Source organism: Thrips palmi, unplaced genomic scaffold, assembly GCF_012932325.1.
Source record: "Thrips palmi isolate BJ-2018 unplaced genomic scaffold, TpBJ-2018v1 HiC_scaffold_12, whole genome shotgun sequence".
Taxonomy (NCBI): Eukaryota; Metazoa; Arthropoda; class Insecta; order Thysanoptera; family Thripidae; genus Thrips; species Thrips palmi.
The window spans coordinates 12,886,754-12,908,629 of record NW_023144623.1 but is presented as its reverse complement, the minus strand read 5'-3'; the positions used below and the strand labels follow the sequence as shown (position 1 = coordinate 12,908,629).

The 21,876-nt window shown below is 60.3% G+C and overlaps 1 protein-coding gene across 1 annotated transcript in view; it reads right to left on the bottom strand.

Moving 5' to 3' along the window:
* Positions 1-21,576, bottom strand: part of LOC117639877 (hornerin-like) — a 28,831-nt gene extending 7,255 nt beyond the window's left edge. Inside the window, exons 1-10 of the mRNA XM_034375824.1 lie at positions 21,539-21,576; positions 19,551-21,042; positions 19,240-19,380; positions 18,657-18,920; positions 18,121-18,566; positions 17,617-17,803; positions 6,739-7,005; positions 2,412-2,689; positions 2,159-2,291; positions 1,854-2,039 (exon numbers count right to left, since the gene is read on the bottom strand). Coding sequence (XP_034231715.1) covers positions 1,854-2,039; positions 2,159-2,291; positions 2,412-2,689; positions 6,739-7,005; positions 17,617-17,803; positions 18,121-18,566; positions 18,657-18,920; positions 19,240-19,380; positions 19,551-21,042; positions 21,539-21,576 — 3,432 coding nt within the window. The remainder of the gene's footprint in view (positions 1-1,853; positions 2,040-2,158; positions 2,292-2,411; positions 2,690-6,738; positions 7,006-17,616; positions 17,804-18,120; positions 18,567-18,656; positions 18,921-19,239; positions 19,381-19,550; positions 21,043-21,538) is intronic.
* Between the last annotated feature and the right edge of the window lie 300 nt (positions 21,577-21,876).

Here is a 21,876-nt window from a genome sequence, read left to right as displayed (position 1 = left end):
GCCGGCGTGTCGGGTGTCGAGGGACCGCCCGGGGCACTCACTCTTTACGCATCATCGCTCACCGACTAGCACCTCGCACGCTCTCCCCATCTCTCTCTCTCTCTCTCTCTCTCTCTCTCTCTCTCTCTCTCTCTCTCTCTCTCTCTCTCTCTCTCTCTCTCTCTCTCTCTCTCTCTCCCCCTCTCTCTCTGCCCCTCTCGCGTACGCACACGCGCTCACTTTCCCAGTAGTGGTACTCTGCATTGCATTTCGCGTGACAAGATGTTCGGCGCACTTTGAGCACGAAACGCGTTTGAAATGGGGGCTCGTTTTGGCGCGCCTTTGGTCGCGCTGCCGGGATTTGCCGCAACGCCGCCTTGTCACGGAGTGAGCCTCTTCCCAGAAAAAGCGGGCGCTGAAAGTAAGCGTCGCCTCGCGGTGCGTTCGCCGGCATCTCGCTCTCTCTCTCTCTCTCTCTCTCTCTCTCTCTCTCTCTCTCTCTCTCTCTCTCTCTCTCTCTCTCTCTCTCTCTCTCTCTCTCGCACGCATGCGGCGTTCCGTAGAGGTGGGAGAGAGACAGAGCGACGATTCGCTGTGCGGAGTGAGGACGGCGAGGAGGTAACAGTTTGCCGGGGACGGGCCTCGGGGCCTCGGCGGGGCGCTGCACTGTGGGCCAGAAGACCGGTGGAGGCTGCCAAAACTCTGCACGCGTATTGAGCCCCAGAGTCTCTAAATGGGACTCGAACCGAACGTGTGACCCCACCAATGGATTGCTCTCCGAACGAGGAATCCATTGATGGGGTCACACGCTCGGTTCGAGTCCCATTTAGCGACTCTGGAGCTCAAAACGCGTCTAGAGTTTTGGCCGCCTCCACCGGCCTTCTGGCCCACTGTGCGCTCGGCGCGACCGCGTTTATAGCGCAGCGCCCGTCCGGTGCGGCTCCCGGCTACGCGATGACCCTCTACCAGTCGGTGCCAGCGGAAGGCTCACCGGAGAGGCAGGACTACCTCCTGCTGGAGCCTTCGTAGCAGTAGCTGCAGGACCTCCATGTTCATCCTGCGTTTAAGTCACCCTATGTTTCTTCTGCTGTGGCGTTGTCCGTCCCTTACTCACTCCTAAGGATATCCAAGCTCTTTGGTCAGCGACCCGGCGAGCACGCCAGACACACACTTTATTTCGTGACGAGAAACAATAAAGGAATACAATAATAAAATTATCAACAGGCAACACACGATCGACCCTAACAACTAAACCTATTGCTATCTAGAGCTGACTGATGCCGAGCAGTGTCGCTCTGTCTCTGTTGCACTCATGGGGCATTGCGCAGGGGTTGCGAGAGAGACGGAGCGACGAGAGCTCTGTTCGGAACCAGCCCTCTCTCGCATCGATTCGACTAGTAAAGTACGCTGTGCGACGCCGCGGAGTGCGCCCGGGAGGCAGGCAGCCCTTCGTGCGGCCGGGCCGGAAGGGTCCCCAGTGCAGCGGCGCCGGGGGCAGAGTCCGGCACTGCTTGAAGCTGCGGGGGAAGTCCGCGTGACGTGGCGGTGACTTGGCGGCAAAACGTTTTGGGTAACATTGTTGACGACAAGGTGCTGTGCTCCGGACGTCATGGCCAGCCAGGTCACCGCTGCCGCCAGGATTCCCACGACGGCGTGCTGGGCTCGCTGTTGGGAGGGGTCATGGTGTGCTCCGGGGCGCGCGCCGCAGCCGGCCTCCGCTGCTGCTGGAACTGTCGGCGTGTCGAAGAGTGCTGGCGGTGGTGAAGCTGCCCCTGTTTCTGGGGCGGCCGGTGCGGCGCGGCGGCGTGCTGCTCGCCGTCCTCCCTGGCGGCTGTCTCGCGGTGGTGCTGGCCGTGCTGACGGTGGTGCAGTACCTCCTGGTGGCGGTCGTCGGCGCGCTCCTCGTCGTCGGCGTGCCGGTGCCGGTGGCGGTAGTGGTGGTCGCCGTGCTTGTGCTCGCCCTTGCCGGCGGCGTGGCTCGCCGCGGTCGTCTTGGCCTCTGGCGCCTCCCGCTCCCTCTCCCGCACCGTCGTCGGCACCTCCTTGCCGTCCTCGAACACCTGTGGAAAGGACACGCCAAGAAAAGTCGTCATCGTTCAAACCTCACATCAAGTACATTTTATCAGCCGCGAGTAACTGTACTGTAAAAATAAAAGTATGAGAACCAAACGGAACGCACCTGCACCCGAATGTCGTCCAGCACGTCGTCGTCGTCGTCCTGCTTGACGAACGTCTGCGTGACGGCAGGCTTGACGTCGTTGGCGTGCGCCGCGCGGTACTTCTCGAAGCCGCTGTGGACCCAGTCGCGGATGCTGTCGGGCACGCCGTGCTCGTCGCGGTGCTCGTCGCGGTGGTCGTCGCGGTGCTCGTCGCGGTGGTCGTCGCGGTGGTCGTCGCGGTGCTCGTCGCGGTGCTCGGATGACGAGTAGTGCTTGTCCTCGCGGTGCTCGGATGCGTGGTGCTTCTGCTGCTTGTGGTGGTGATGGTGGTGGTGATGGTGGTGGTGATGGCTGCCGTGGTGCGAGTCCTCCGCCGGCCGCTGGTCGTGCGTCTGCCCCTCCTTGTGGGGCCGGGAGTGGTGCTTCTTGTGGTGGTGGCCTGCAGGCCTCGGCGTCGGCTCCGCGGGGCCCGAGGCCAGCGCCGTCCACCCGCTGTCCGACACGACGCCGGGGTCGGCGCCCTGCTCCGCCAGCTCGCCGCTGCGGCCGACCTGCGGACACACCTCGCTCTCTCACGCGCGCGCCAATTTACCAGTGCGCCAAGCAGCCCGCCTCCAGCGGCGCTACCCCGCCCGCGAAAAGCTTTATTGAGCCATCAGGTACGGACACGGTCATTTTGCACTGATGTACGACTCTAACCACCTACACGAGGCGAGCGGCGTCGCGTGCCCCCCGCCGAGGTCGTCCGGGGCACAGTGGGCCAGAAGACCGGTGGCGGCGGCCAAAACTCTAGACGCGTTTTGAGCTCCAGAGTCGCTAAGCAGGCCTCGAACCTTACGTGTGACCCCACCAATGGATTGCCCTCCGAACGAGGAATCCATTGGTGGGGTCACACCAGTGGTTCTCAACCTTAGGGTCGCGACCCCAAGTGGGGTCGCGAAAAAATTTTAAGGGGTCGCGGCGAGGTAGCTGGGGTCGTGTTTTGGGCCGATTTTAAGCAGCCACTGCGTCTGATCCGAGGCGGGCATTTTGCTCCCTCAACGGGCAATTGGTCTTTGAACCTTCCTTTAGCATGCCTTTGTTACGGAGTGTGATTATCAGTCTTAGTTTGGGAGCAGTATTGTCTCAAAGTTTACAAAAACGGTCAGAAATGTCTTTGAAAAATCGTGTTTTGGGCCGATTTTAAGCAGCCACTGCGTCTGACCCGAGGCGGTATTTCGTCCTCCTTCAACGGGCAATTGGTCTTTGGACCTTCCTTTAGCATGCCTTTGTTACGGAGTGTGATTATCAGTCTTAGTTTGGGAGCAGTATTGTCTCAAAGTTGGCCGAAACGCTCAGAAATGTCTTTGAAAAACCGTTGTGACTGTTTTGGTCAACTTTGAGACAATACTGCTCCCAAACTAAGACTGATAATCGCATTCCGTAACAGAGGCATGCTAAAGGAAGGTCCAAAGAACAATTGCCCGTTGAGGGAGCAAAATGCCCGCCTCGGATCAGACGCAGTGGCTGCTTAAAATCGACCCAAAACATGATTTTTCAAAGACATTTCTGAGCGTTTTGGCCAACTTTGAGACAATACTGCCCCCAAACTAAGACTGATAATCGCACTCCGTAACAGAGGCATGCCAAAGGAAAGTCCAAAGATCAATTGCCCGTTGAGGGAGCAAAATGCCCGCCTCGGATCAGACGCAGTGGCTGCTTAAATCGACCCAAAACATGATTTTTCAAAGACATTTCTGAGCGTTTTGGCCAACTTTGAGACAATACTGCCCCCAAACTAAGACTGATAATCGCACTCCGTAACAGAGGCATGCCAAAGGAAAGTCCAAGATCAATTGCCCGTTGAGGGAGCAAAATGCCCGCCTCGGATCAGACGCAGTGGCTGCTTAAAATCGACCCAAAACATGATTTTTCAAAGACATTTCTGAGCGTTTTGGCCAACTTTGAGACAATACTGCCCCCAAACTAAGACTGATAATCGCACTCCGTAACAGAGGCATGCTAAAGGAAAGTCCAAAGACCAATTGCCCGTTGAGGGAGCAAAATGCCCGCCTCGGATCAGACGCAGTGGCTGCTTAAAATCGACCCAAAACATGATTTTTCAAAGACATTTCTGAGCGTTTTGGCCAACTTTGAGACAATACTGCCCCCAAACTAAGACTGATAATCGCACTCCGTAACAGAGGCATGCTAAAGGAAAGTCCAAAGACCAATTGCCCGTTGAGGGAGCAAAATGCCCGCCTCGGATCAGACGCAGTGGCATGCTAAAGGAGGGGTCCCGTGGGGTCGTGAAACTTTTCCTGGGGGTCGCGGAAATTTTTGGCTACAAATTTGGGGTCGCGAGCCGAGAAAGGTTGAGAACCGCTGGGTCACACGTTCGGTTCGAGGCCTGCCTAGCGACTCTGGGGCTCAAAACGCGTCTAGAGTTTTGGCCGCCTCCACCGGTCTTCTGGCCCACTGTACCGGGGATCGCTCTGTCTTTTTCGCACCCACGCAGAACCCTAAGTGCAGCAGAGACAGAACGACGAAGGGCGATTCTTCGGAACCAGTCTGCTGACAGGGCCCGTAATGCAACACGGCGGTGTCGCAGGGGGCGGGGCCGGCGGGGTGGCGCGCGGGGGTGTCGGGGGCGGGCAGCAACAATGGGGGGCATGCCTGGGCATGCCGGGCGTGTCAACCGGCGGCGTGGCGGCCGCGGGACGCGCGTCGTACAGTGGTACACCGCGCCGCCGCGGCGTCGCCGTGGAGGCAATGCCCGGCGTCGGCGTGGACGGCGCGGACGGCCCGGCGACATTGCGCGGGTGAAAGCTCTGCCGCGCGGCGAGTACGCTGCAAGCCACTACGCTGCAAGCCACTACGCTGCAAGCCACTACGCTGCAAGCGGCCCCTGCCCTCAGAGGGGCGTGTGTTGTGCGCCTTCCCTGTCGCGCCCTATCGTTCCTGTCAATTACTCGGCAGGTTCCCGAGGGTCCTAGCGAGGTCCCAGTGAGGTCCTAGTGAGGCCCCGGGGGAGGTTCCCGACGGACACGCCGGATGCCCGAAAAGGAAGGCGCCGGCCATCGCGGCGCTTTTGGCGGGACGCGCGGGACGCCGCGACGGACTGGGTCGGAGGTCACAGGTGTGGCGGTGCCTCCCCCTCCCCCTCCCCTCCCTCAGGACGTCCCCACCTCGCGGTGCTGCTTTCTAGGATTCGGTTGCTTCCACGTGACACATGCAGTGGAGGCGACTGATTTCAGCGAGCGATCTCGAGAACGGCACGAAGTTGCGAGCGTTTTGCATGATCACTGTTAAAATTAACTTTAGTCAATATGACCGAGACTTTTCGTTTTCGTTACGATTTACTTTTGTTGACAGTGTGCTGGTTCGAAACGATATTGCAAAAAAGGGCATCAGAGCTCTGGAAAATGGAGAGGCCGGCGTCAGGTTCGCTGGTTGTACCAGGAGACTAGTTCGACTTGCCTTGGGCGAAGCAGTCAGGTGCAGCGCAGGTGCTAGCCGTTCCCACGACTTGTGTGTCCTGCCCATCTTGTAAATCAACGAAGGCCGAAAAGCGGATCCACGCTGCCGGGCCGCGCCGGGCGATAGCGAGGCTCGTTCGACACGACGGTCTTGTCCGCGCCCGGGCGCGGGCCTCGGGCCTCTCGGGCCTCGGGTGCGAGTGAGAGGGTGCGAGAGTTTTGCGCGGCGCCTAATTAAGATGGCGTATCTCCGCGGCGTGCTCGTCCCCGGCCCCTCGGGGCCCCGTGGGGCTGTGGGGCGTGGGGCGTGGGGCCCCTCTACGGGTGCATCCGCCTTCGGGCCCTTCGCACAGTGGGCCAGAAGACTGGCGGACGCGGCCAAAACTCTACACGCGTTTTGAGCTCCAGACTCGCATGGGACTCGAACCGAACGTGTGACCCTTCCAATGGATTCCTCGTTCGGAGAGCAATCCATTGGTGGGGTCACACGCTCTGTTCGAGTCCCGTTTAGCGACTCTGAAGCTCAAAACGCGTCTGGAGTTTTGACCGCCTCCACCGGTCTTCTGGCACACTGTGCTTCAGGCCCTTCGAGCCCTTCGGGCGTCTCCAGCCGACTTCGGGTGCTTCCGACGGGCATTAGCATGGTGCACAGCGAAACTACCATCAAACTACCGAGTGTGCGGTGTCCAGGAAGCGGTGCGCGCAGTACCCTCGGCGTCACGTCGCATAGTCGAGAAAGGAAGAAGACTGTGCCGACTTAACCAAAAACAAAACCAATTGTCAAGTAATCTAAAAATGTAAAAACATTTCTGAAAACCGATTTGACCTCCCATAGTTCGTCGCCATCAGTTTCTGTAAGGGTCCGGTTTTCGTCAAAGTTGTGTTCGTTCAAGTGCGTTGTTCTTCGTCACTAACTTTCCTGTTCGGATTTTAGCAGTCGACAAAGGACCCGGTCACTAGTTCAGTCTGGTGCAGGTGCTGGCAAAGGGACGACTTTAACGGAGTTCCAGGTTTGCAACGTGTCTCTCGCAAACGACAGAAAGTTGTTGCCAAACACATTGTTGTGCTAGCAACCCTTCCAGGCCGCTTCAGGCCGTTCACCAAACCTGGACTTGGGTTAGTGCCGCCCCCCTGGTGCTTACGTGCGTGTGGAAGGACCGCGACCCTGGCGTGGCCTTGGTGCCCCACGAGTGCTCCGTGAAGTCCGGGACCACGATCACGTTGGGCTTGGCCTCGGACCCGGCGGCCAGCACCTTGTCGTCGCCGTCCTGGTAGTTCTGGTAGTGGGCGTCCTCCTCGCCGCCCTCGCCGGCGCGGTGCAGGTCGTCGTCGAGCTCCTCCAGGTACTCGACGGGCTTGTGCTTGACGTACACCTTCTTGACGTGGTGGTGGTGGATGTGCTTGACCTTCTGCGGCACGAATACCACGATCTTCTTCCTGCGGACAGTCGGACGGAGACGCACGGCGCTCGTCAGCCGGGAGGCTTCGAACGTCGCTCTGTCTCCCTCGCACCCCTACGGGTCGCCCCGTGAGTGCGAGAGAGACAGAGCGACGAAAGAGCGGTAGCGCGGTGAATGCAGAGACGGGCAGCCCGGAAAGGCGCCGATGCCTGCGGAACAGAGTGCCAGCCTTTTCGGGCCGCGCGTAGTCACGTGGCCACGGTGTCACGTTGTCACGATGTCACGTCGTCCGCTCGGACGGGGCAATCGGTACGCGTCACCGATGGCGAGGCTGCGAACTTTATTTCCATACACTACCGGCAAATGCAAAAGGCGAGGAAAAGGTGGTCCGCTTTCCGCATTCTAAATCTTTCTAAATTTGTTTTTTCTTTTTTTTTTACAGAGAGGGCTGTCTACACTGAGAAAATTTGAGTCGTCACTTGATGACAATTTCAAGGCTAATTTTCCATACAACAAAGTCATCAAAACAATTGATGACATTGTTGTCACGCCCATGCAATAAGTATAGGAGCTTTGATGAAAATGTCATCAATTTATGATGAGATTGTCATAATTTGTAAGTGATGAAAATATCATCCACGTTTTTGTCATAAAGTGACAGCAAATTTTCACAATGTATGTAATACGAAAACGTAAATCACGCATGAATTCTCTGAAAACTAAAGGGCGTTTTTACAGTCGATTTTACAGAAGGGTCATTAAAAAAATTGAAAATGTTGCTTTGTTTTAAATAGGACATTTTTTTTATTTTTCGTGGTGTACCAGCCGGTGCCCTCGACCCGGATCCCAGATCGAAGGGCACACCTTATTGGCCGTGGCCAGCCGGTCCTGATAGATGGCGTCGGCCAGCGAACACTGCGAACGCTGCGAACACTGCGAACACTGCGAACGCTGCGAACAGCGCGCGGCCTGGGCGGGGCCGCGGGGCCGCGGGGCTGCCGCGGCGTAGCAGTGCGCCTTCATCAATAAAAGAAGGGCTCCGCGCACCGGTACGGTTTGATGTACAAGGAAGTGAATATGGAAAATTGAGCGAGCGAGTGGGTTGGGGTTGGAGGCTGAGGAGGAGGGGGGGGGGGGAATCTTCCAGGTACGGGCAACGGCGGGACATACGGCGCGGTCCACTATCAGTAGTCGATCTGCACGTGTAGACAGACCGTTCGGGATATGAAGGGAAATGTGGCTGAAGCCTGCGCAGCTTGCAAGCGGAAATGTCTCGTTGATTCGTTTAATTTATTTATTTGCATGTACTTTATTTTTCAGAAAAAAATTGTCTTTTACCATAGACGAGAAAAATTTCAAATTTTGGTTTCCTGAATTCAGTTTTTCTAAAGTCTTAATCTGATTATGTTCTGTAGCAAAAATATAACGTTTTCAACCTGTTTCCTTTTTTTTTCATTTCCCGGAGTCTGACGCGCGGACTAGGCAATTATTACAATCATGACGATATTCCCTGCCGGGGTGACACCGTCCTCCACTTTCGCTTGCTCCATATAATGAGGCGACAAAGTTGTTACCGCGAGAAAGTTACGTCACCCGCCATTATCGCCAGTCCGGCCAGCCGCGTGCGTGGCGCGCCGGACAGTGTAGTGGGAAGCTGAACCGGGAACATCTCGCCGACAAGCCGCCTTCAAATAGGAAATGACAAACCGACTTTCATCCTCAATTTTTTTTTCGTAGATTTTTTTTTCAAATTTAAGAAGTTTGAGAAAAATTAAAAGTTAGCTGTCTCTTCTTGTAAAGGGCTTCACTGAATGTCACGGGCGTTCTCTCTGTCTCTCTGTCTCTCTCTCTCTGTCTCTCTCTCTCTGTCTATGTCTCTCTCTGTCTATGTCTCTCTCTGTCCGTCTCTCTCTCTCTCTCTCTCTCTCTCTCTCTCTCTCTCTCTCTCTCTCTCTCTCTCTCTCTCTCTCTCTCTCTCTCTCTCTCTCTCTCCCCCTCCCCCTCTCTCTCCCTGTCTCTCTCTCTCTCTGTCTCTCTCACTCTCGAGATAAAGATGCCAGCCCGGCTCGGCGACTCTGGCTGCCTCCGACTCAGTCGGCCAGCAGTGTGCCAGCAGTGCGATGCAGATGCACCTGCCGTCGAGTCGCACTGTTTGCCTACCGGACATTTCAATTAGATGGGCGCTGGCTGGGGCCGAGGCAGCAGGCCCATTCCGAACCGCGCGGAGCTTTCGTCGCTCTGTCTCTCTCCCACTCGCAAGGCGTCCCGTATGGGTGCGAGAGAGACAGAGCGGCGAAACAGGAGACCGTTGTGAAGAGGAAAGGGATACAGGCGTTGGTCCCGATGCCGCAGCCGGCAGGCCCTTGGCTGACGGAGGCGCTGGTGAAACTGTCCCCAAAGCTTGCCTTTTCTCGACGAGGAAAAAATTCAAACGACACTAGCACTATACCGATCATTTTTGGTTTTTTGCAGTGTGGGCATTTCACCGATCGAAACGTGTGCGTTTTCCTGTTTCCTCGGAGCCTCAAACGCGAATCTCCGAGCACTCGCACGCGGAGAGAGAACCCTCGAGAGAACCGCTTGGCCAACTTTATGGACAAGAACGCGTCGTTCTAAAATTGGCGGGCCGCTCTGTCTCCGTCCGCTCCAGGCGGCGTCTCGCGGGCCGCGGCGCTAGCTATCCCCACAGTGTCTCTGCAGACCGATTGCGAGGGTCGTTGTCGTCGCTCTGTCTCTCTCGCACCTACACGGGACGCCCCATGAGAGCGAGAGAGACAGAGCGATGGACTCTCGGAACGAGACTTCCGAGTGCGGGAAAGGTCGGGACCAATGCAAGTCCAATGGCAACGGGAGGGGGGCCCTTCACGACCCGCCAGGCCCGCGAGTCCGCAGAGCGCAAAGGGGAGTTTCTCGGCATCGGATGCCAGCCGAGCGATTCAAAAGAGTCGTTTCGTCGCTCTGTCTCTGTCGCACTCACGGGGCCATCCGCTGCGGTGCGAGAGAGACAGAGCAGTGCCAAGGAGCCGGCGTCCTGCATCCCGCCATCTCAAGAATAATTAACACCCGCCGCTGGAATGTCTGCCCGACGGCCGTTTAACAGATCGTAAAAAAAACTTTAAAAAATTGTGAATATATAAAACGCATTGACCACTGTGAGAAAAAAGTACGGAAAAAGTACGGAACATGTCTGGTCAATAATTTGCCTGGACCGTCCGTACTTGCCAACTACGGAACGTTCCGTACCTTTTTTCCGTACCATTTACATGGGTTCATATGGAGCAAGTACGGAACGTTCCGTACCTTTCTCCGTACCTCCGTACTATATTTTTCTGTACCATTTCCGTACAAAAGTACGGAATTTTTTACAGTGACCGTTTCTTCGTCGTCGCAACGGGACGCCTGCCGCCCAGGCAACCCGCCTCGCTGGCGTGTCGCGCGGACGGGTGGGTTGCCTACGCTCGGTTCCACAGGCGTTTTGTGGGACGTCTTGTCAAGTGTAGTCTCCCGGTACAAAGACGCAAAAACAGAAAAAAAAAACAGCAGCATAGAACACGACGCGCATCCGGGATGAAGTTGGGCCGACCTGTCCGGCCCACTGTAAGAGTAAACAAGCAGGCATGCTGACCACGCCGCCCGACCATTAGCATGGCCTACAGGGAGGAGAGGGAAGGAGAGAGGAGGAGAGGGCAGTGTGCGAGGGGCCCGCGGTCAGGGGTCAGGCGGCGAGGCTCGGCGGCACCGGCGGCGCTCGCTCCGCTCTTCCGAAGCCCCCAAGCCCCCGAGGGGGACCGCGTTCGAATACCGGCGGAGGCGGTTTTCGTTTTCGTCGCGCAGAGAGACATGGAGAGGTGTGTCCGGTATGTCCTGCCGGCCATCCCGCGAGGGAATGCTGTAGCGCCCCGCCCCGCCCCGCCCCGCCCCGCCCCGCCCCGCCCCGCCCCCCCCGCCCCGCCCCGCCCCGCCCCGCCCCGCCCCGCCCCGCCCCCCCCCCCACCCCCCCCGCCCCGCCCCGCCCCGCCCCGCCCCGCCCCGCCCCGCCCCACCCCACCCCGCCCCGCCCCGCCCCGCCCCACCCCACCCCGCCTCGCCCCGCCATGCCTCCCCTTATCCGAACGAGACAAAGCGGCGAGGGCGCCACCGTCCTGACTGCACCTGCCGTTCCAACAGTGCAGTGGAAAAAAAAAACAGGAAAAAAATGAAAATAGGATTGGAACGCTACGTACCTTTTCCCTCCGGCCTCCGAGCAGACCGCGAGCAGCGCCACCGCAGCGAGGAGGAACCACACGCACTGTAAGGGCACGAAAACAAAGTCAAAGTCACTCAACTTTGTAGTGTTTTCAACTTTGATTCTTTAAAAAAGAGTCGTCGACGTTATGTGCGCTGTTGCCTCTTAAAAAAATGATATTTCGGAGGTGTATGTGTGTGATTGTTTTCCCCACCCTGTTCGGTGCCGGGAGTCGAACCCGGGCCCGGCGCGCGCCTTGCCCACAGTGGCGAAGCAACAATTACCGAGGAGGCTCGCGTCTCAGTTTTGTCGGCGCGCTACTGTGCGGTGCGCCGTGGCTGGCCGTGACTGCGCGGTGGCGCTCGGCACGGCGACGCGACCATAGCGCACCAAGCGGTGAAAGTCGGTAACGAATCGACCCATCATTACCGCGACCATCGCAATGCCACTGAGGCAACCGAGGCAAGGCGGCAAGGCGGCGCCCCGGGGCTCTGGAGTCCGGAGGCACCCTGCCAGCCCTGCAAGCCCTGCCCGCCGGCCCACAGTGGGCCAGAAGACCGGCGCAGCGGCCAAAACTCCAGACGCGTTTTGAGCTCCAGAGTCGCTACATAGGACTCGAAACGTTCGTGTGACCCCACCAATGGATTGGTCTCCGAACGAGGAATCCATCGGTGGGGTCACACGTTCGCTTCGAGTCCTGTTTAGCGACTCTGGAGCTCGAAACGCGTCTAGAGTTTTGGCCGCTGCGCCGGTCTTCTGGCCCACTGTGCGGCCGCGGCGTTTACGCCGTGGAGCCGCCGGACTGAGCCGCGAGAGAGACAAAGCGACCAAACGAACCGAGGAGGCTGGCGGGTGGAAGGCAGGTCCGTCCGCCTCCCTCCCCCTGACAGTCCACGTGGGCGGTGCGACATTTTGCCCCGGACCGCCGCGACGCCTGCACGGAGGAGCACACCACACTGCGCGTCGGTCTCTCTCGCATCCCAACCCCGCGAGTGCGAGACAGAGGGAGAGACAGGCCTGCCAGGGCCGGCTGTCCCAAGCCCACAGTCCTTCCGTTGCGTGCCGCGCCGAGCCGAGCCAGGCTGTGCCCAGCTTAGTGGCGGCCGCCGGAGCACTTCGCCTCCAGTTTATGGCGCCAAAACCAGGACGCGGCGGTGCTGGGCGCGTTGTTGACAAAGTCCGCCAAATGAGGTAATCAAGGCTGTCGTCCCGAGTTGTGTAAATCGAGAGAGAAAGCACCCCGCCGCAGCGCGCCAACATAAGCAAACACCCCGCGTGGTGATTGAGCCTGTTTGGGCGGGGAACGCCTCGGACGCAGAGGGCGGGGCGGGGCGGGGCGCGGCGGGGCGCGGCGGGGCGGGGCGCTGCGGCCGGCGCGCTGATGGTCAGGGAACGCCTCATGGACAACCTTTGGCGCACGTGTGCGGAACACCTGACCACGCGGCAGTGGACGACGCCGCGTATGCCTCTACTTTCCTCCATTAAAATAGCTCCGAGCGTCTGTGTGTGTTCGCGCGCGCGCGCGTGTGTGTGTGTGTGTGTGTGTGTGTGTGTGTGTGTGTGTGTCGCACACTACCCGTTTGCTACGGACTTCTTAATGTGCGAAGATGGCTCCCTCCGGCCTTGCCACGCGCGCCGCCGCGGACGTGCCAATGCACTGATGCTGGTGATGGCGGCGATTACCGCCACCCTTTGACACGCGGACACGTGGTGCCTTCAACGCCCACGTGCGAAGAAGGCACCGCACAGTGGGCCAGAAGACCAGTGGAGGCGGCCAAAACTCTAGACGCGTTTTGAGCTCCAGAGTCGTCAAATGGGACTCGAACCGAACGTGTGATCCCGCCAATGGATTGCTCTCCGAACGAGGAATCCATTGGTGGGGTCACACGTTTGGTTCGAGTCCTGTTCAGCGACTCTGGAGCTCAAAACGCGTCTAGTGTTTTGGCCGCCTCCACTGGTCTTCTGGCCCACTGTGCACCGTTCGTCGACGGGCAGTTTTTCGCTTCTCTGTTTGTTCGCTGGTCCCTTCCCGGACAGGTTTGGAGTCCGTCTAGGCCGCGCCCCGCCCGAGGGCACCGCGCTTTTACGATATCGATTTCGAGTGTCGATTGCAGTGGACGCGCTGCCGTCCCGGCCTGGCCGACGGCAACTAGACATTTGGGCGCGGAAGTGGTGGATGTAAGGATTGCTATTAGCGCCGCATCGCCGTCGTCGCCGCGCCGTCCGTCGGTCAGTGGCGGCCGAGTCCGGCGTCACTTTCACATCATTTCCGATCCGCGTTCGCGAGGCCGCCTCTTTGATTGAGGATCCGCTTCCTAAACCGAGGGTCAGGGTTCAAATACCCGCCACAAATATTTTTCCATTTTTTTCCCCGTTTTTGTTTGACTAGCTACGGGGTCATTCCCATACTACGTGGGCGATTTAGGGCCACATTTTGACCCCCTCCCCCCTCATAGTGACCAGGATAACCTAACCTTCCCATGTAATTAAGATAGGGCGAAGCATTTGGCTCGGCTCCCCCTCCCCCAAAATGGTCACGTAGTATGGAAACGGGCCCTACGCGGTTTTTACTCTTGTGGTTGTGTGTTGTTGTCATTGCTGCTGCTGCCACAGGCGCGTAATTACGGGGGGGAGGCGACAAAATCTCGGCTTTTGCGTGGATTGTTTCTTTGTTTTGATGCGTAGACGTTGTTCGTATAATTAGTGAAACTTAAACAGTATGAGTACTTAGTAGTTGAGCAAATATTCACCGTACTGTTTTGATGCAACACTATAAAAATGACAAGTTTGCCCCTAAAGGTATGCAACCCGTAACGCATCCCCCCCCTTTAGTCGGCTCTAATTCCGCCCCTGTGCTGCCATCGTCGTTGTCATCTTTGTTGCTGTGTTTGTAGGCTTGTACTCACGGCGCGGGGCGTGGGCCTCATGGCGAGTTAATCCAGGGGGCTGCTTGCGGTGCTGGGGGCGTCGCTGGACGCACGGGGGCTGCACTGCCTGCACACTGCACACTGGCGCTACACTCGACGGGGAGGACTCTGGACTGCGCCCCTCACCGCCCCGGCCCCGCTTTTATACGGCGGTTTCCATTGTTGCGCCCGGGGGAGCACGGCAAGCACGGCCAGCACGGCCAGGCCCTGCAGCACGCGTCCAGCACGCGTCCACCGCACGGCCGTGCGAGGGGGAGGGGAGGGGGAGGGAGGCGAGTCCGTTTCCGCGGAGGGTGGGGGCGGGGCGCTGCTGTGATGGTATCGGGGATGGAACGCCAAGGGAAGCGGCAACGGCATTCGATCTGGTTTCCGCCGCGGTGCAGGCTGCCTGAGGCTGCAGGCCGCTGGAGGCTCCATGGAGTCTGCCACACTGGAAGTCCTGGAAGCCCTAACGCCCCCGGCAGCCTTGCCGCCGGCCGTTACAGCATCCTCGCCGCCGAGGGGCGCCGCCGCGTCCGTCTGGCCGGCCGGCCGGCCCACAGTGGGCCAGAAGACCGGCGGAGGCGGTCAAAACTCTAGACGCGTTTTGAGCTCCAGAGTCGCTAAACAGGACTCGAACCAAACGTGTGACCTCACCAATGGATTCCTCGTTCGGAGAGCAATCCATTGGTGGGGTAGAACGTTCGGTTCGAGGCCCGTTTAGCGACTCTGGAGCTCAAAACGCGTCTATAGTTTTGGCCGCCTCCACCGGTCTTCTGGCCCACTGTGTGTTGGTCCGCGTACAGTCGTCCGCCACCTGAACCCCGCGGCCCGGCGCCGCCCCGCCGGCCCGTTGATAAACGACCGCCGCGCACGCGCGGGTCGTGGGAACGACTCCATCACGCGCCTGGACCGCTTTTGGCGCGAAAATATTTCAAAGCGAGTCGCTTATGGCACTGGTACCGCGCGCTGAATGGCCGTCATGGTTTATTAACGGGAGAAAGGAGGAAGGAGATGCATTGAATTTCATGCGGGAGTCTGTGCGAGTCTATTACCGCTGCGACAGCATCACCGCCTGCAGATGGAGCGCCGCCCTGTCTCTCTCGCACCGCTACGGCACGCCCCGGTAGAGCGACAGAGACTTCGCTGGCCGCCGCGCGTAATAGGCTGCGGCCGACGCGATCCTGGAATCCTGTAATGGGTTCCTGTCTATTAGGGGGTCCGTATCCTTGTCGGCGTCCGCGCGGCCGGCCAGGCACAGTGGGCCAGAAGACCGGTGGAGGCGGCCAAAACTGTCGACGCGTTTGAGCTCCAGAGTCGCTAAATGGGACTCGAACCAAACGTGTGACCCCACCAATGGATTGCTCTCCGAACGAGGAATCCATTGGTGGGGTCACACGTTCGGTTCGAGTCCCATTTAGCAACTCTGGAGCTCAAAACGCGTCTAGAGATTTGGCCGCCTCCACCGGTCTTCTGGCCCACTGTGCCAGGACGGCCTGGACGGCCAGGACCTCGGCCCGGCCGGCCGTCCCGGCACCGCCCCGACCGGCGCCGGAAACGGCGAATTCTCTCCACCTCCGGACCTCCCCGCCGAGCCTCGTCGCTCTGTCTCTCTCGCACCCGTGCGCGAAGCCCCGTGAGTGCGACAGAGACAGAGCCACCCAGCGGCAGCAGGTGGTCAAGCATCTGGGCCAGTGGGTGAGGAGGTTTGCTGGATTGGAAGGAATATTTTCGGAGTTCGTTGCCCGGCGTGACTGAATCCAGTGAGCGTGTGTGCGTGGAAGGGGCGGGTTGGGTCGTCACCCCTAGCACCAAAATGACGAGAGGAGCGTGCCTCCCTTGGCGTGAATTTCCATCTTCATGGCGGCCATGACGATCGCCACGGCGCGGCCGCGGCGTGCCCGCCGCTATCATGAGGCCCATCATCCGGAAGAGGCGCGGTGCGCGCGGACCGCGGTCGACGGCGTGCTGCTCCGTTCATTGCGATCATCTCGTGTCCGTGCCGCTCGCTGCGTCTGCAGTGTCTGCAGTGTCTGCAGTCCGATGCCCCCTGCCACACACACGAACGCGCGCGCGCACACACACACACACACTCACACACACACACACACACACACACACACACACACACACACAGACACACAGACACACTCACGCACACACACACACACACTCGATCGGAACGCAGTGTGACGTAGTGCAAGCAGGCCTGCAGCTGGTGCAGTGCAGTGCCGAGTGAAACCTCCCCGGCGGGCTTTCGGAAAAGCGCTTCGCCTTGGTGCTCGCCTTGCGTAACACTGGCGGCGAATCCTCCCCCCCCCCTCTCCCCTTCCTCTTCCCCTCGCGGCGCGGAGGGGCACTTGTTGGCCTGCTTCCGGGCGGACGCGGCCGCTTTGCCATTAGTGATCCAAACATTAGCCAACTGCAGCAGGCGTGACCAGGTCGGCGACGTCGGGCCGCAACAACAAGTGCCTGGCGCCGGCGTCGCCGACGCCTCGCTCGGTGGGTCCGTTTGACGCACAGTGGGCCAGAAGACCGGTGGAGGCGGCCAAAACACTAGACGCGTTTTGAGCTCCAGAGTCGCTAAATGGGACTCGAACCGAACGTGTGACCCCAGCAATGGACTCCTCGTTCGAAGAGCAATCCATTGGTGGGGTCACACGTTCGGTTCGAGTCCCATTTAACGATTCCGGAGCTCAAAACGCGTCTAGAGTTTTGGCCGCCTCCACCGGTCTTCTGGCCCACTGTTTGACGGCGCCCTCCCGCCGCCCCCACCTCCTTCCGCCTCCGCGGAGTCGACAAACGCGGTCCCCTCACGGCGCGGTGTGTCGCGCAGGTGGCACGCGGTGTCCACCAGGTGTGCCTCGTCGGCCCGGTCAAGCTGTCGCCGCCGTCGGTTAATTCGGACGCCGTCGCGCCGCGCAGTGGGCCAGAAGACCGGTGGAGGCGGACAAAACCCTAGACGCCATTTGAGCTGTAGAGTCGCTAAATAGGGCTCGAGCCGAACGTGTGACCCACCAATAGATTGGTCTCCGAACGAGGAATCCATTGGTGGGGTCACACGTTCGGTTCTAGTCCCATTTAGCGACTCTACAGCTCAAATGGCGTCTCGAGTTTTGTCCGCCTCCACCGGTCTTCTGGCCCACTGTGCGCCGCCGCGTTGGCCAAATGCGGCAGGGAATGCACAGGCGGACTCCGAACAGTCGCCTCGTCGCGCTGTCTCCGTCGCACTCGCGGGACGACCCGTGCGGATGCGAGAGACGGAGCGACCGAAACGACTCTTCGGAGTCGCTGAGCCTAGCCGGCTCGCTGCGTGCGTCTATCTGCCAGCCGCAAAAGCCGGCATGGTCAGTGCACCACTTTCTCTGCGCGTCCAGCAGAAAACGCCCCCCCCCCTTTCCAAGGACGAGCCGCGCCCTTGCAAGTCGCGGCGAGGATCTCGATGACGCGTCCGCGGCCTTGGGGCGCCCCGCGGGTGGCGCCGTAGGCCTTGCTGTAGGCCTTGCTGTAGGCCTTGCTGTAGGCCTTGCTGTAGGCCTTGCTGTAGGCCTTGCTGTAGGCCTTGCTGTAGGCCTTGCTGTAGGCCTTGCTGTAGGCCTTGCTGTAGGCCTTGCTGTAGGCCTTGCTGTAGGCCTTGCTGTAGGCCTTGCTGTAGGCCGCCGTCTTCCACAAAGACCTACCCGGGTGGCACAAGGAGCAGAGGCGTCGCAGTCGTGGTACACGGTAACGATTTATTTTAAACAGAAAATAATGACACTCTCATAGAAAAATATAAGTCAGACTATTTACACGCACCGACGTAAAGCGTTCTTGCTTTGTACACTGTACACAAGCGGAAGTAACAATGAAAGGCCCCGTCCAGGCCGGAAGTGAAAATGCAGAGTTGAGTTTTGGAAGGCGCACCTCGAGCATGGTGACGGTTACACGGAGTTGAGCGATGTGTCCCCAGACCAAGTCAGCCGGCGACGCCGCGATGGCACTGCCTGGCGCTACCGCCACTTGTCCGCCTTTAGGGTCTCCTTGACCTGCACGCCGCGGAGGACGTGGCCGGTCTCCGTCATGATGCGCGGCCGCTTGCGCAGCCGCTTCCTCACGGCCTTGCTCTCCTTGAGCTCCTCCAGGAGGCGGTTCGTCTCCTGCGCGAGCTCCTCGTCGGCCGACTTGGCGGGGCCGTCCTGCGTGACGACGCCGATGGAGCCGTCGTCGGCGTCCTGGTGGTCCTTGGGCTCGGCGGACGACCTGGCCGTGTCGTCGTCGTCGGTGTCCCGGTGGCGGCGACCCTCGGCCTCAGCGTCGGTGCGGGCGTCGTTGCGGCTGCGGGGACGCTTGCGCCGTCGGCGGTCCCCGAAGCGGGTGCGGCCTCGCTTCCTGGGCACCTCCTCGGCGCCGTCCTCGTCGCGCTCCGACCCGCTTGACTTGTAGTACAGCGCGACGGCCTCCTCCGAGGGGCCCGGGCCCACGGCGTCGGCCTCCGAGTTCTCGGTCTCCGCAGCCGGCGCCGAGGCGCCCAGCGCGCTCAGCGGGCTGACGGTGGTCAGGTGCACCTCGGCGGAGATGTCGGCGGGCCGCTCCACCACCTCGTAGCCCGACGGCCCCACGGCGGACGGGCCGCTGACGGGCTGGTGCAGCGCGTCCTCGGTGCCGTCCAGGTGAGAACCGCGGCCGCGCAGTCGGCCCCCGCGGCCTCGGCCTGACGCGGACCCCCGCACGGAGCTCCACGTCAGCTCGCCGAGCTGCACGTCGACGGTGCTGGGCTTGGAGCCCGGCTTGGAGCCCGGCCCGGACACGGAGTTCTGCGGGCAGAACAAAAGACAGCGATGAGGCGGCCGCCGCGTGACGAAGAGTGCTCGCGTTCCGGCCCAAGGAGGTCGTCCTTCTCTACTCCACTGTCGGGGTGTGGCGGCATGTCACTGTTGGCGTCCGAGCGGCACTCACCTCCCCGATGAACGTCCGCAGGGGCTGGTAGGAGTGGCTGATCCCCAGGACTTGCGTGGGGAGGGTGGTGGCGGGCGAGGGTGGCTGGAACTGCAGGGACTGCCCGTCGCCGTCGGCCTGGCCGTGGCCCCCGGGACCCCCGCGGCCGCCTGTCACGTCAGCGTCCGTGTGCCCTACGTCATGTCCGTCCCCTTGGCCCGCTTGGCCGTGGCCGAGCTCGGCCAGGGCGCTGGACGGCCGGATGGGGATCCACTGTTCACCGTCCGGCTGGTACGTGGGCAGCTGTTGCTGCGCGTTGTGGTGAGCGTGGTTGTAGTCCTAAAAGTTAAAGTAAGTCGGCATGCGTCACTGTGGCGTGGACGGGGCATTCGGGTCGGGGGTGGAGTACTGCGTCAGTCTCTATCTTTGGGCTAGGAAGGGATTCAGCTAGGGCCGTGGTATTATTCGATTTTGATTTTAATATTTTTGTGAACCTGCTGGAAACTTGCCACGTGTCCGACTCCGACGGGGTGGTCCTCTACGCTGGCGCCGGGGTTGCTCGCCTCGGCGGACACCGTGGGGCCCTCGTCCGCGAGCTGGGCCTTGTCCTCCTCGCCGCCGCTCTGGCCGCCCGAGGCCGCCGACGGCCCCGAGGACCCCGACACCACCAGCGCCGCCTTGTCCTTCTTGTGCTCCTCGGAGTAGCCGTCCACGGCCACCTCCTTGGCGGCGTGCTTCAGTGACTCCTTGGTCTTGAGCTTCTCGTCCTTGGCGGTGTAGGACTCGTGCTTGCTGCCGGTCCAAGTGTCCCCATAAAAGTGCTCGGACTCCCGGTTGTCGCCCGTCTCGAGGTTTTTGGACTGCACGCACAGGAGCTCGTTGCTCGAACCGTTGCCCGAGCAGATGAGCGTGGACTTCTCTTCACCCGTGATAATCTGTTTGCCCCCATGACCGTGCCCGTGTCCATGACCATGTCCCCCGTGACCTCCCCCATGACCACCGCCGTGACCACCCCCGTGACCTCCTCCATGACCCCCATGGCAGCCGCCGCCATGCCCATGTCCATGCCCGTGTCCTCCATGACCTCCGCCATGACCATGACCGTGGCCTCCTCCATGACCACCATGGCCTCCTCCATGACCTCCATGTCCTCCCCCGTGACCATGACCGTGTCCTCCTCCGCCATGGCCATGACCATGACCGTGACCCCCACCATGTCCCCCATGGCCGTGACCTCCACCGCCATGACCTCCTCCATGCCCATGGCCATGTCCTCCGTGACCTCCCCCATGGCCCCCATGACCGTGTCCGTGGCCTCCACCCCCATGGCCATGACCTCCTCCATGTCCGTGTCCGTGTCCATGTCCGTGTCCATGTCCGTGTCCATGGCCTCCTCCTCCTCCTCCTCCATGTCCGTGTCCATGCCCATGGCCTCCTCCTCCTCCTCCATGTCCGTGTCCATGCCCATGGCCTCCGCCGCCATGTCCGTGGCCGCCGTGCCCATGTCCGTGGCCTCCCCCGTGACCCTTCCCATGGCCGTGTCCTTTGCCGCCGCCATGGCAGCCGTGTCCGTGGCCGTGGCCCTTGTGGCCCTTGTCGTGTCCGTGTCCATGTCCGTGGTGGCAGCCGTGCCCCTTGCATGCCTTCCCGTGCCGCTTGTGGTGCTTGTGGTACTGCAGCAGCCCGTCCAGGACGCTCTGGTGCCCCGCAGCTACCTGCTCCGGTGACAGCAGCGATCCCGGAACGATGGGCGACACGGGCGGCGGCGCGGCTGCGGCTGCAGGGCCGTCTCCGGGGCCGCTGACGCCGCTGACGGTGATGGCGGCGTCGGGGGCGCCCCGGGGGTCGCCAATGAAGGCGCCGCTGCCACTTGGACCCGAGGCGCCGCCGCCGCTGCCGCCGACCTCGTTGGTGGCGATCTCGCCCTTGGGCACCACGTACACGGTCTTGGTGTGCGTGTGCGTGTTGACGTACTCGGGGACGATGATGCGGAAGTGCACGCTGCCAACACAGAGCGGCGGTACTCGGTAACGCGGTAACACATGAAGGCGGCGCCACACAGTGGGCCAGAAGACCGGTGGAGGCGGACAAAACTCTAGACGCGTTTTGAGCTCCAGAGTCGCTAAATGGGACTCGATTCGAACGTGTGACCCCACCAATGGATTGCTCTCCGAACGAGGAATCCATTGGTGGCGAGGGGGGAACAGCTTCCCACATTCATTGTACAAAATTTGACCACATTCCACATTCAGGTGGCAAAAACGCCTGTAAGTAGGCAACATGTGTGGCAAAAACGCCAGAAATCTTGCACATTCTTGCACATTCACACATTCACACATTCATTGTACACAAAATTTTTCAGTGGGTCACCCCTTGATTGGTGGGGTCTCACGTTCGGTTTGAGTCCCATTTAGCGACTCTGGAGCTCAAAATGCGTCTAGAGTTTTGGCCGCCTCCACCGGTCTTCTGGCCCACCGTGCGCCAGGGGTGGACTTACTGTTCCGTTTCCGCCGTGGAGCCCTTGAAGGTAGTCATGGCCAGCGCTGCGATCAGCCCCGTCACGATCTGCGCACCAAACACGGTCAGCTTCTCACTCTAGTCTCACTCGGGCACTCATCACTCTGGTGGACAGCTTGAGCAGCCTCTCACTCCAGCAGCTGCTAAAACGCCCACACCTCGACGCGGCAACGCGAGAACGTGCACTTCCCTGATTGAACTTCCTTGAGCAACGCACTTCTTTGAATGGGAAACCGGAGAGAAGGGTTACAGCGGTTGCAGCGCGGAGTTGAACGTGAGCCAAGACCAGTCGGCCGCACCGCAACGGACCGCGAGCCT